This window comes from Gambusia affinis, linkage group LG19 (assembly GCF_019740435.1).
Source record: "Gambusia affinis linkage group LG19, SWU_Gaff_1.0, whole genome shotgun sequence".
Taxonomy (NCBI): Eukaryota; Metazoa; Chordata; class Actinopteri; order Cyprinodontiformes; family Poeciliidae; genus Gambusia; species Gambusia affinis.
The window spans coordinates 20,304,590-20,318,647 of record NC_057886.1 but is presented as its reverse complement, the minus strand read 5'-3'; the positions used below and the strand labels follow the sequence as shown (position 1 = coordinate 20,318,647).

The 14,058-nt window shown below is 38.4% G+C and overlaps 2 protein-coding genes and 1 long non-coding RNA gene across 9 annotated transcripts in view; 1 reads left to right on the top strand and 2 right to left on the bottom strand.

Annotated features, from left to right (window-relative positions):
- Nucleotides 1-8,734, top strand: part of dnm2a (dynamin 2a) — a 29,997-nt gene extending 21,263 nt beyond the window's left edge. For 4 of the 7 annotated variants that reach the window (XM_044099402.1, XM_044099401.1, XM_044099395.1 and 1 more), the window contains 6 exons: nucleotides 2,801-2,910; nucleotides 3,037-3,148; nucleotides 3,357-3,521; nucleotides 3,953-4,176; nucleotides 4,282-4,533; nucleotides 4,838-6,196. In XM_044099402.1, coding sequence (XP_043955337.1) covers nucleotides 2,801-2,910; nucleotides 3,037-3,148; nucleotides 3,357-3,521; nucleotides 3,953-4,176; nucleotides 4,282-4,533; nucleotides 4,838-4,910 — 936 coding nt within the window. In that variant the 3' untranslated portion in view covers nucleotides 4,911-6,196. Of the gene's footprint in view, nucleotides 1-2,800; nucleotides 2,911-3,036; nucleotides 3,149-3,356; nucleotides 3,522-3,952; nucleotides 4,177-4,281; nucleotides 4,534-4,837; nucleotides 6,197-7,048; nucleotides 7,225-8,360 lie in introns of those variants that run through there. The other 3 variants (XM_044099399.1, XM_044099398.1, XM_044099397.1) reach the window with 2 other exon arrangements.
- LOC122821461 lies at nucleotides 9-2,763 on the bottom strand. The gene is made up of 2 exons (XR_006369022.1): nucleotides 547-2,763; nucleotides 9-288 (listed from the first exon to the last, which is right to left on the bottom strand). It is a non-coding gene; the product is annotated as an uncharacterized LOC122821461 (long non-coding RNA).
- Nucleotides 8,735-8,763: 29 nt separating the features above from the next.
- tmed1a (transmembrane p24 trafficking protein 1a) lies at nucleotides 8,764-12,307 on the bottom strand. The gene is made up of 4 exons (XM_044099404.1): nucleotides 11,929-12,307; nucleotides 10,994-11,091; nucleotides 10,712-10,898; nucleotides 8,764-10,631 (listed from the first exon to the last, which is right to left on the bottom strand). Exons 1-4 carry the CDS (start codon nucleotides 12,103-12,105, stop codon nucleotides 10,413-10,415), a joined length of 681 nt encoding a protein of 226 aa, XP_043955339.1. The 5' UTR covers nucleotides 12,106-12,307; the 3' UTR covers nucleotides 8,764-10,412.
- Between the last annotated feature and the right edge of the window lie 1,751 nt (nucleotides 12,308-14,058).

The window sequence follows — 14,058 nt, the reverse complement described above, 5'->3', positions numbered from 1 at the left end:
GGAACTGCTGCTTCAACGACTTCTTTAATGTGACAGAAACGGGTACAAATCGGTTAAATTGTAGCAAATGGTGGCAATGTTGCAGACTGTATATATCCTTATGGAGGTTTGTCGTCATCAGAGGTGAGGAGCTGTGTGCATCCCAGCCTGGCCTAACCAATGTGCAGACTACTGTTCAACTGTAGCTGTAGGAACAGGTAGTCTGAACACTGGGCAGGCTGGGTGGGGGGGGAAGGACTGAGAGGAAGGACCCAGAGGTCATTGCGTCTGTAGGTCGCTACACGAGGACTGTGGGACAGAGGACAAAAAGCTTAAATATTATCTCCTAGTCATACATCGAATAAAATGACATAAATCACAACTGTTTATTGTACAGAATAAAGTGTAGAGCATACACATTGAGACACTGCTTCAATATGAATCAGTAAAAACTGCTTTTTAAAATCTTAAGCAAGCAGCTTAATCAGTAAAGAATCTAAAGAAATATTAGCGAAAGTCTTTAAAACTATTTTACATTCAAAGTTGTCATTGGTATTGCTTACTCACCACTCGCTCTCTCAAGCCTTCGTTGTCTTCTTTCATCAAAAACGCAATCTAAAAAAATATTAAAGAACTGATTCAAATTAAAAACTGAAACAGATGTCTCTTTGTCTTCGTTTTCTCTTTCTTTCACCGGCTTTCTTGCGGAAAAGCTTGGATAATAAGCGGGCTAGGATGGTGTAGGCAAACTGACGTGGCAGTCAAGCTGAAATGTTCCAGCCGGGATCTGACTTTGGAATTTGCAGGAAATCGTACTGGGTTACGGGGGCCGGAGGGGAGGGGGTGATTGTGTGTACAAGTGTGTAGGCGCTTGTCCTCACAACTCCCGCTGGGTGTTTGGGAAGTCGGATTTAACTCTACAAGTGTCTTTCTGATCGCACTCTGTGTTCACTTTATGCCTTTGTCCGGCTCTTTCCGCCACACGTGCATTTCGTTCCTGAAACTAAGGATTTACTCCGATATGTGTGGATGTGTGGTGAGGGAGGGGGGTTGTGCAGATCTTTGAGTGATGTAACTTTTGGGCCTGCGCCACTCTGTTAGTGCAGATGTAAATGCTTCCAGATGTCTCTGCTCAGCAGTGAAAGCTGGCACCCCCACCCCATCCTCCTACAAACTCCTCCTTTTCTTCCTCCTCCTCATCTTCATCATGCATTTCTCCATCTCGCGGGCCTGGGGGTGGTCCACACTCAGGAAATGCATTCTTTCATGTTTGCACATTGGCGACTATGTAATAAAGCTGGTTTACTTTTTTAAAAATTGTACTATTACATTGAATATGTTAAGGTTTAAATGCATTGTACACATCCAGGTTATTTAAATGTTTATTTTTATACATAATCACAAGAAGCCTAACGGAATAAATGCCATCACCAAGAGAAAGCAAAGTACATATTCTTAATATTTGATATTTTTTTATGTATAGTTGAGCCATATTAAATAAACATAGTTAAATAAAGAAATTTATTAAAAATAAAAACTATATGTAGATTTTGCTATGCTTTTTTTCCCATGTTTAAATTTGAAGGTCATATCTACTTGGACACAATTTTTAGAAATTCTTCAGGGACTTCTAAAACATGACGAATGGTAATTTCCACATTTAGATGTACTATGTTACCAATAATGAGGTGGCTGTGGAAATATGTGCATCTGCTCAGCAGTTCTATAACCGTCATGCACATCTTTCTACAGTTATGGGGATCATTGAGGAGACCGGGGGAGGATGCAGGGAAACGGAGACGTGTGATGAATAAATAATGCATCCATGTGTTTGTAATTACATGATGTGCACAAATACCTTTTACAGCAATGGCTTCCTTCCTACAGATTGCGTGGTTAAAAGAAACATGATTTTAGACACAAGATGCATCTGGTTTTGATTTACTCTTTATTCCAAGTTAATATGTTTGTTACCTAAGAATTTTTTATTCAAAATACATCTAGTATTTGATCTACTAGCCATTACTTTGGCACCATGATCTAATTAATTCAAAGTAGGATAGGCATGAAGTGGATTCTGTGAAGACCTAATCATTAACAATTGTCCATAAAGACCTTGATGAGGGACTTTGTGGAAGAAATGGACTGGCATTCATAGATACCGAACTTCAGCACACTTTAATACCTTTAGGATAAATTAAAGCGTTGACTGTGAGCCAGACCTTCTCGTCCAACATCAGTGTCTGACCACTCAGATGTGCTTCTAGAATAATGGTTAAAACAAATCCATGTGAACACACTCCTAAAGCTTTTGGAAAACCTTCTTCCCAGACGATTTGAAGCTGCTAAGGTTGAGTCAACATATCAAACCCTGTTGATTAAGAATGGCACAAAAGATTCTTCTGGTTTTATAACCCATAAAAAGTACAATTTTATATACCAAACATCTTAGCAGTGAAATAATTTAAAAAAGAATGCTTTGTCCTTTCTTCAGAACCCAATTTCATCTGCATAAAACCCTTATGAAATGGCATGGAAATTAAAATACATCCTAATTAAGAAGATGCCGTCTGTACAGTTTTCCTGCTAACTGAAGTAAAAACCATATATGAACACTAACAAAATGTCTCCCCATTTACCAAGACCGTTTTTAACATATTTGTAACAAATTAAATTTTATCACATTATTTAATAGATTAGAATTAAACAGATGTAGTCATAGACTGCATGTATGAACTCAAAGTGTCGGCACCTGTGTCTGTAAAGTTGTTTTCATAGTTTTCATCGTATTTAGTTAAATTTGTTCTTCGTCTTTTTTAAGGAAAAAGAAAAGAAGTACATGTTGCCTCTGGACAACCTGAAGCTCAGAGACGTGGAGAAAGGCTTCATGTCCACAAAGCACATCTTTGCAATCTTCAACATTGAACAGAGGTCGGCACATTAGTTGACCCCAGCGGATGCACATCAATATTATCCTATTGATTTCTGTTCTCTTGCATGGCGTAATGTTAGATATAGCCTACAGGAAAACTTTATTGTTTTCGTTTGTCTGAACAGAAACGTCTACAAGGATCATCGACAAATAGAGCTGGCCTGTGATTCTCAGGAAGATGTTGACAGCTGGAAGGCGTCCTTCCTCAGGGCTGGGGTTTATCCTGAAAAAGACCAGGTATGACTAACAATTTACCAACATTGGTAATTCTTGGACTCTAACTTAGTACTTTTATCTTATGTAAACAAGGTAGTAAAAGACTAATAATTAGTTTTTAAGACTGTGGTAATTTCTATTCAAATAATGCCTTTATAATTCTGTAACATATAGTATTCCCCCCTTTCTTTATATAATGGTTTTCTCTGGGGTTTTTGTTTTGGCTTAGGTGGAGAACGAAGAGACGGCACCCACAGACACGTTCTCCATGGATCCTCAGTTGGAGCGGCAGGTGGAAACCATCCGCAACCTGGTGGACTCGTACATTGGCATCATCAACAAATCCATCAGAGACCTTGTGCCCAAAACCATCATGCACCTCATGATCAACAATGTAAGCGGAACCAGCAGAACCTGCAGGCGAAGGGCGTTTTGTCTCATATGTGGTTCAGCCAGTTGGCAAAAGACAAACTCTTATCGTAAACCATTTAATTGAAAAATATTCACACAAACTAAAAAGAAAACAATATGTACTGAGAAATACTCTGAGAAATTGAAGTTGGATAGAAGTTTGGTTTTTCTGATGGAAAGTTTTAAAATGAAACCCTTTGTCCATTCTTAACGGTCACATCATAGTAGCTGTGGGAGCAAGGCTTCCCTATTATTACACATCTACAATATAAGAGCTTTTCTCACTATTACTGCTTCCTTAAATATATTCAGTTTCAAGTTCTAGTTTCTTACTCCAGAAAATTAAATATTTTCTCTTTTGGCTTGTGTTGCTCCTGTGAAAATAAATTCTTGCCGTTGTGGCGATCCTTCCAGGCGAAGGATTTCATCCACTCGGAGCTGCTGGCTTATCTTTACTCATCAGGGGACCAGAACAGCCTGATGGAGGAGTCGGCTGACCAGGCCCAGCGCAGGGACGAAATGTTGCGCATGTATCACGCCCTCAAGGAAGCGCTGCACATCATCGGCGACATCACCACCAACACCATCTCCACGCCAGTTCCACCACCCGTAAGCGACAATTGGCTCCAGGATTCCAGGTAGTTCAGAAATGTTGTTTTACCAAACAGTTTTTAAATTTAGCATCAAATGATTTACTACATATTTTAGCATTGGTTACATTTAAAGACATGTGTCTGTTGCAGCCCAACCCCTCAGCGAAGACCACCGCCTTCATCGTCCCAGCCCCCCAACCGTCCTCCCGCTGTTCGGGGCCCGACCCCAGGGCCCCCCATGAACGCCACCCCAGCCTTTAATCCCTCCCCAGCGTTTGGTGCCCCTCCGATCCCCTCCCGCCCTGGTCCACCCGCCGGTGCCTTCAACAGCAGCCAGGATCCGTTCAGCGCTCCACCCCAGATCCCCTCCCGGCCGGCCCGTGTCCCACCCGGCGTTCCCAGGTAAGACTTTGATCAAAGCCTCAACAGTCACTGATCTTGTTGCATTTCATTTATAACATTTTATCACCAACATCTAATGATCATGTTTTTCTAAAGTTGGAAACGTTTAGTATCGTTTCTCCCCACCCCACCCTTTTCCTCCACCTTTTATCGCATTTCTTTGAACTCATTCTTGACTTTTTTATTGTTGGTTTCCTCTTCCTCTCTGCCTCTTGTTTCTTCTCTCTTTGGGTTGTTTGGTTTCATCGCTGTCTCTTTGTGAGCGCGTCTCACACCTTGTCTGTCTCTTCTCTCCCCGTTGCAGCCGAAGACCCCCTGGTGCCCCGTCTCACCGGCCCACCATTATTCGTCCTGCAGAGCCTTCCCTGCTAGACTAGACCTGTGGCCAAGCCCACCCTAGCATGCTTTTTTGTTCCTGGATGTGTGTCTGCACACTGTTGGCCTGGAATGGAGGGGGTCAACAGGAGGGGATGACTTAATGACGTGTAGATTACAAGCAATGTTAATAAGCTGCTAATACTTTCTATTTACACGCCCAAGAAGCAAAAAAAAAAAACAACAAAAAAACATTTTATCATTTAAATTTTCCATTTGCCTGCCATGTCTTGCAAACTAAAACCCATCAGCGCCTTTAGCAAACATTTCAAATTAATTTCAGATTTTCTTGTAAATCTCCTGTTGTTTTTTTATTCAGCTGGTTCTCAGCCACATGCTACATATAGTCTCATATTATCTGGTGCACGGTGTCTCCCCTCCTCTTTTCCTCCACTCCCTCCATTTTTAGCCCCAGATACTCTGGGTATAGAATACATTATTGTTGATGTTTTACTGGTTTTTCACATCCCAACTCATTTCATACTGAAAACAGTTACTTAACATGATGTCTGTGGTGGTGTCGGTTATAAATAATTTGTTCTTGTGTTGTTTTCACTTGAGTGACTGTCTTTCCTGATGAGCGTTATAAATGTAGCTTTAAAATTAAGTTCAGAGTCGACTCATAAAACACAACAAGACAAGATGCAAGCTATTCATAATCGTTCCGCCTTCGTTTCTTCATATGGGAAAGATTATTTTAATTGCTCTTCCATAGAGAAAAGTTTTATTTTCGCTTTAGTCCATCTGTTTCTAGCCACTGAGCCTTTGCAAGAAACCACTCGTAGCACGGATGCTGTAGTCTGGACACTATGCGCCCCCACACCTCCAGGAGAGGGAGACAGACTGAAGCCTGTCTGCTCTTTCAGAAATGTTAAAGTTTGATTGATAATCCTTCTTTTCTCTTAATCCCATTGAGATTTTGGTGAGGTTGAGTCTAATTCCTAGATTAGCTGATTCAAAAAGAGCAGATTTCTGTGAAAGAGGATTAGATTCTGAGCTGCAGGGTGTTGAGATGAGATCTGGGTCACAGAGTAGGAGGATGTCTAATTTCTCCTTAAGAAAATGTTTTTTTATTATTATTACAGTTATCGGTTCTGCTTCCGCGCATCAGGTATATTGTAAATAGCTGGCCTTGACAGAAGAGATGTCTCATTTTGTCACAAGGTTTATAAAAATAAATAAATGTTAGGCATAATCATCCCAGGAAATGTAAAACAGCCTCATCAGTCTTTACAGTAAAAAAACAAAAAACAAACAAACTTTCAATTTATTGAATTTTTTTTTTTTTTTAACCTCAGGATTCTAAAAATAATTTTTCAGCTCCTATTATTTATAACCTGGGCATTTGTTCTTTTTTTTACGGTTTTTGGATGCACTTCTAGTAGCTCGATTCAGCTTCCATCTTGCCCAATTCCTTAACTTTTGTTCCGTTATTTCAATTTTGCTGCAGCGATGGGTTTTGTTGGGATTGTTATTGGGTCTTTACAAACACAGCTGTAATTATATGCTGAGAAATGTCTGATTACTTTTTAAGGGTTTGTTCTTTTATATATATATATATATATATATATATATATATATATATATATATATATATATATATATATATATATATATATATATATATATATATATATATATATATATATATATATATATATACTTCTTTTCTGTCTTGACCTTCAGGTGTTGATGGTTTAAGTTGGGAGTGATAATGGGCCTCTTAGATTTTCTTCTCTTTTTGATCATTTGGTGGTGGGGGTTTTGGTGAATAAGTGCAGGTTCCATTAGAGGAGCTGCCTAGAACACTGAAAAAATAATAATTACACAACCATTAAAAGATTGAAGAAAATGATTTATATAAATCCCAAATTACTGTCTTAAGACAGGATGTGTATTTTATTCCTGTTTTATTTTCTCCTGGTCTTGCTTTCAGTGACAGAGCCTGAGAACCTAAAACATAATCAGCATTGAATCCTAAGAAACCATGAAAGATTAAAAAAAGTTAAAAAAAACTAAGTTCCCACATGCCTGTCACTCCAGCTTGTCCATGTGAAGACTGTAAAATCTACATGAACATGTAGGAATACTGTCTGTGTGTATCGTCCATCCTTATTCCCTCCCCTCTCTGAATCTGCAGGAAGGGGTTGGAAACCATCCCGCAAACATCTTTCTTTTTGTTTTTCAAACCCTTATGAAGTGCCTCTGTAGCAATTAATGGATTTTTAATAAACATCATGACCTGATTTAGAAAGAAAAGTAAATAAAGAGGTGTGTTCAATAAAGGGACTGGTTTTGGTGGTTGGTGTCTTCTTGTGTCCTGTGTGATCTGCTGTTTCTGTCACGGGTAGAGAACCTTTATTAGTTTTCTTCTCCAGTTTCTAAACCGAACAGATACACTTTGCATTTCAATTTTTCTTTTGTTCCTACAAGTAGGTTAGTGATCTTTACCTCCGTACTTGTTCTGTCATGCAAAAATGTTTGCACAAACACAATAAAACTCATATTAAATATGTTCCTTTAGGTCACATACAATTGTTTATGTGGGTTTGTTTTCATAAATGCAAACCTGCATCACTGTAGCAAAGAGAATAAAGGAAGATTGGGCAGCAAACGATCTGCTTTTCTCTGCAAACTCCCAATATTTTCTATAGAAACTGAAAAATTATTGACCCCATTTAATCCCACATTAGTATTTGGAAAACGTTCTGGATATTCTTGCAAATATTCTGGGTATGTTTTAATGGCAAAACTAAGGCTTTGAATGAACCAACATACAGCCAAAATGGCAAACGGTTTTCCTCTAAATCTCTTTCCATTTTAAAGCATTTCAGGCTGTTTTCAATAAGACTGTTTGGTTTCTGGACATTTCTCAATGTTTTCTCCTCCAATCAAACTTGTAATTATGACTTTGCTCAGATTTTAATGGAGGAATGCTTCAATCTGCATGCACATGTTGCCTTTGTCCTTAAATAAGAAACATCAGTGGTTTTTTTTCCCAAAAAGAATGACCTCAATGTTTAAACTTCAGTTTGCCTTTTTTTAACACACCCTTTTAAGCACTGATTTAGTTGCCCACAATGCAGCAGTCATGTCCTGACTGGTGGATCTTGTCACCTCCTAGTAAGTTTATTGCAATATAGCAACATATTTTCAGTTATTCGTCTGTTTTTTGTCATGTGATTGAAGGCTTAGCAGAATGTAGGAAGAAAAAAAAAAAAACATTTCCATGTGATCCATGGTCAATTTTAGGGCAAGTATCAATATTTTATTCATGTTCCCTGAATTTTCCAACAGAACCCCCCTAAAGTGTAAAGCTGTCCTCTGTCTCTTTGAATTATTGTGTAATTATCAGGTTGATGTTTGCTTCTTTGCAGAAAATTTGCAAAACCATTTCTTTACTGCATCTCGCAAGGTCAACACACTAACGTAGGCTGATTGTTCCTGAACAGGCGCCCCCCGCCGGTTCCCCGTGGAAAACAGTGACCCCCAAACCAGCAGGCATTGAACTTGAACTTGAAGAAGTTTGGCAAAGGAGACGCAGAGGAGCTGCATGTTTTATGTCCTTTACCTTTTCTAAAGGACGTAAAGCCGCATCACCAGACGCCTTGTTTTGATATTTTGAGCTGCTAAAGCTGCTTCATGGGCATTAAACTGTAACAAAGGTATTTTACCATTTAGTTCATGTTGGGAGTAGCCCTGAATATTATATAAATATTGACATGTCATATTTTTTTCTGAAAATTTGAGATCTGCAGGAAGATCTGTTTATTGAACCTTTATTTTCAGACAATGGTAAAACCAAGAGGTGGACAAAAGGCCTTTTATATATATATATATATATATATATATATATATATATATATATATACCTTTTGTTTTTTCTAAAGCCAAAGCAATCTTGTCCAAGAAACTGGCTGTTACACTTGAAAATAATTATCAAAATGTAAGGACCCTGGTTAATTAGTACAAAGACATAAAACAAAATATGGTGACGTATATTGATAAGGCAGCCATCTTTGTGAACATTTAACTTCCTTTATTGAATCCCAGTGTTTGATTTTGATGTTTGTTAAACAGATTTTTTTTGTTTGTTTTTGCCAAGCTATGATAATCCAATGAGGGTAATATTTGTAAATGATTTCTCTGAAAGTTTAAGATATCAATGAAACTGTTAATGGTATTTAATAAAATAACATTGGAGCAAATTATGGCTTTCTAGATTCACTTGACAATATTCACAAATATCAATACATTGGGGCTTTTATAATTAAATTATATTGTCTAGCACTTCAAATTCATGAAGTTATAAGCTTTACTTTGTCTTTAGTGTCCTTATTATGTCTTAAAGTATATGTAAAATTGTAACCTACACACACATTTGAGAGGTTGACGACACCACAAGTGGTTGTTTCTGTATCCAATCCTATTAATGAAAAATGAGTGGAAGGAAGAAGTGTGGTTAAAAGAAGCAATCATGAATTTGTAGGAGACCTGGAGAGTCATCAGGTCTAAACTTTCAAGTATCAACACCCTGATTTATTTAGGACACAGGTTTCAGCTTTTTCAGTTTTTAGCCACTTCTGAACCAGTGATGATATCAGAGGCATAAGGTGAAAAACAACTGGACTGTTACGATGCACATTTAATTCCACATTTAATCTGGAAATTAAGGTCCCTGAGTGGAGAAAAATTGGAGAGAATCAAAGCTGTCTGAGTCCACTGTGACGTTTCCAAAGTTGATGATTTAGGAAGTCATGTCATCTGCTGCTATTGGTCCACTGAGTTTTCTCATAACCAAAATCCACACAGCAATTTTTCAGTTCTTTTCACAACAGTTCATTCTTTCCCCAGCTTCTACCTCCAGGGAGATACTTATTTTTTTTTCTTGCAGGACTTGGCACCTGTTTAAAGTATCAGGTCTCCTTTCACGATTATGAAGCCTAACCCTAACCCTAACCCAAGGTAAAACGGGCCAGCTAAAATGAAGATAGCTAAGAGATTTGGAATTAAAAAATAAAACGCTGTAAAATCAAACCTTGAAAAACTAAACGTTAATAAAAAATCTGGCATCATTTTAGGTCAAATGCAAGCTGGCCTGACAAACCCCCCACAAAATCCTTGGAGCAAACAGGGTGATCACTTCCAAGCAACATGGCAGTGACTCACAAAAAAGAACCTCAACTAAGCATTGAGTCTGAGCTCTGTGAAGTGGTCAGACTTGATATTTCTGTATTTTATTAAGCCTGTGTCATTGGTCATAACCTATGAGCCACAGTAATCAAATTAACAGATTTTATCTTCTCAAAATGCATCACAAACCTCCCTAAAATATGGGTTTCACTTTCAATTTTAATTTCTCAAATTACCCGCATCTCTAAATCGAGGATCTGTAGATCAACATGATGCAATGGAATATCAATACAAAATTTACAAAACAAGAAGTAAAAAAGTTCTCTTTGTCGTATTATCCCATGAGGGATAAAAGTAATGTGCTGGTTCTGTCAAGTGCAGACCCGCTTGGTATTATCAAAGAGACGTCTCAGGGTGTAAGTCTGAGTGACGGCCACACCAAGTATCACCATCAGGTTCAGACAGGACCAGAAGGACACTCGCCACAGGTTGTCCTCTAACAAGTAGCGGTCCCTGGCCTCAAAGGCCCGCAGCACAGCCTGGACCTGACGGGTCTTCTCCAGGTGCCGGTACACCGAGTCCATTGTTCTCTGAAACAGAAAGATTAAAAGACAGGTGGCATCAGTGGGAGGCAGCTACTTACAATATGCAAGAAGTTTCCCCTTCTCACCCTGATTTCTTCTATTCTGTAGTCCGCCACGCTTTCAGTCACAGTGAAGTCGATCCACTCCTCTTGGCCTCCAGATGTGTTGCCTTGACTGTTAATTATGACTTTGAAAAACACCATCTTCTCAGACATCTTACTGAAGCTGTTGTCAAAGCATAACCGGTAATCTCCAAATTCTGTACGATCCACCCTGACAGAGAAAACACAATGTGTAACAACAACAAGACGTTATTGGTGACCACGGTTTTAGCTTCAGATCAGCAGGAAAGCATGAGGAACACCCACATATGGATGCCGTCAGATGTCCTGAACTCAGAGACCACCCGCTGACCACTGGGTGAGATCAAGGCAAACCCAACATCCAGACCGGATCCTGCAATAACCTTCAAAAAAAGAAGTGACATATCCAGAGTCATCCTCACATTTTAACCCATGCAGCTGCTCAAGTTCGCTTCATAATATCTTTGGAACTGCTACCTGAAATTCAAATGAACGGCGTGATAGCAAACCAGATAACACAAAGCAGCCGAAGCTTTCTCAGGTTATAATGTATCAGGTTTCAGTCTGACAAAAACTGATGGTGACGTTAGTTTCCCATGATGACGCAATACTTTGGAGGTTCATGAGGATGCTCAACCAACCCTGCTTCAACCCCAGAGAGTCTGCAGCCTCCACAGGGTGCAGCATTAACATGCTAACATTGGTGTCATTTTTTATCTGTGTTTTAGATCATCAAGAAAAACATTTCAGAGTTAAACAGTCAAACTCTGTCTTTCTCTCTTCATCAGAGAATAGCGTGCATAGATATACATGATTTAGGCTGTCCTGATTTTGTGAATAGAAATAGATCTGCTGGGCTTCTTCTCTGAGTTTGGTTGTACATTAAGGATTCATATCTAGACGTTAGACTAGATTAATTAGCCACATTGCCAGAGGAACTAATGTTTTGCTAATTCCTCGTTTAGTAACAGGCTAGGTACCTTAACAAGGAAAAAAATTTTCTGTTCTGCCCCATTATTGTGCATGTGCCTTTAAAACTTTCAGCGGTTTCCTTATCTCTCTGATAACAAGGCCAAAGTCCAAACTGTTGCTCGGTTGAAGCAACGGTTTGGACTCGGTTGCTTGCAAACTTTTAAAACAACCAACTAAAAGATATCCCAAACAAAACAGTTAAATAGCAGCAAAAGGTGCACCAAAGTTCCTCTTCACATTGTTTTTACCTGGTACTCTATCTCCATGGTGTCACCTGTCGTGGTAGGTTGGTAAAAACACTCTGTGCCGCTTGTGGGTAGCATAAATGTAAACTCCACATTTTGGTTTGGCCCCATATCCAAAGCCAGCCCCACAGTCAGAATCAGACATCCCATCAGATAGAGCTGTGCAGACGAAGTCATCATTGAACGGTCCAGTAAATAAAGTGACCCCACTTCCACCAGAACCTGGGTAATTTCTCCAGTGCACAATAAGCCAAACGCACTGAATGTGTGTAATTACTTCCTGTCATACTCCGGTGGTTGAACAATAGTCTGTCAGATAGAGCTTGCGTCCTGAGTCAAATCTGAGTCAGTGGAGCCACTATCTGTGGATCAGAAGCGCTCTGCGGTCTGGACTTCACACTCAAACGACGTGTGCACCTCCAGTGTAATAAAAGCCACAAAAACAAGCAGGTTGATTTTGTTTTTCCTCTAGGTCATTATTTATTTCAGTTTCGTTTTGCAGCAGAGATGAAAAACTGTGTGCAATAAAACACAAGTTTCAGGTGGGGATCATTCCGCCATGACTTGACCAAACGAGGTTAGAGACAAACAATTAGATGCTGAGAAGTTGCTGTGAGTTGACAGGGTTAAACCCAGGCTTTATTTTTAGCTGTGATGGCACATTTATTAATGAATCAAGCACTGACGGCTGTCGGAATAATATTTACGGTAGGCTTTAAAAAAATTATGTAATTTAATATTTTATTATTATTATTATTATTTTATTTTATTTATTTTTTTGCGGAGTTCTCATTTGCGTTTTAGCAAACATAGGCTACTTCAGAAAGTTTTTTAAGGGGTCATATGGGGGTAATGCAAAACTCTGGGTTTGTGCACCAACTAAAAAAACAAAACAAAACATAAAAAAGAACTTCATGAGTTTTATTCACGTCAATTGAGTCGTGAAATTGTGATTTAAGTGCTGTGGGGGGGAAAAAAAGATTCTCCTTGGGATTTTTAATAACAACCTAACAACATAGCAATTTATAAGTTCATAATTCAAGTATATTTCAAAGAAATTGCAAGTCATACATGTTTTTATGCCCCATAATTTTCCTTGATTGTAAAAAAAACGTTTAGCTTCATTTTTAACTGAAGAGCACTTCCCGACAAATCTTGTCCTCTGACTTTAGGAGGCGCTGTTAGTTCTGAACATCTTAATCTTACTGGCCCACATATTTCTTTCAGCACACAACACACACAAATGAACATAAACTCATAAATTAAATAAATGTTCAAAACTCTTCACGAGTTTTGATGAGGATAACTGAACGTGAAACCAAGTATTTACTGATACTGTATAAAAGGACATCTATTTTCTTGTTGTCTGATTTTAACTTTGAATTTTTAAAATATTTTCTGTTTGGTAAATGAGAGAGAAAAAAAGTAGCTTTATTCAGAACTTGCCATACATTTCATTATTGTTAACCTACATACCTGAAACATCTGTTTTGGGTAGTTAGTAATTTTGGTAAATAGTTTGTCAGCACAACTGAGTCATGTTTAGTTCTAATAAGCTTCATCAAACCACAGGACATGTCTTTGCCACTGAGTGCATTTGGAAACTGAAATCTGGCTTTTTATGTTGCTTTTGAAGTAATAACTTCTTCCTCTCTGGGTGACCTTTCAGCCTCAGATTTGTTTCACTTTGGATAACTTGGACAGCTTTTACTAGCCTCAGCCCAAAAATCTCCCAAAATTTTGGTTTTGTTTATCGGATTTCTCACCAAAACAGATTAAACTCTGAGAACCAGTTATAGATATAACAGATGAATGTGTCTCCTTCAGCCTTGTGGAAATTATACCCCAAGGATGAATCAGACTCTGAGATACCACAATAAAAATAGAAATACTCCATACTGTCTATTCCAGTAGTTTACTGGAAAGCTATTCCAGTGAGAAGCTCGTGGAAGGAAGCCCAAAAGGTTTTACTAAGAAAATGTATGTACATTTCTGAATTAAAAAAATTCTATTGAAAAAAAATCTCAAAAGATTTGTGACATTTTGCAAATAGGAATAATTTGGGAGGAAAAATGTACATGAATCTTTTTATTCGATGTAAGTATTTAGTTTCAACATTATTCACGGGCTGCC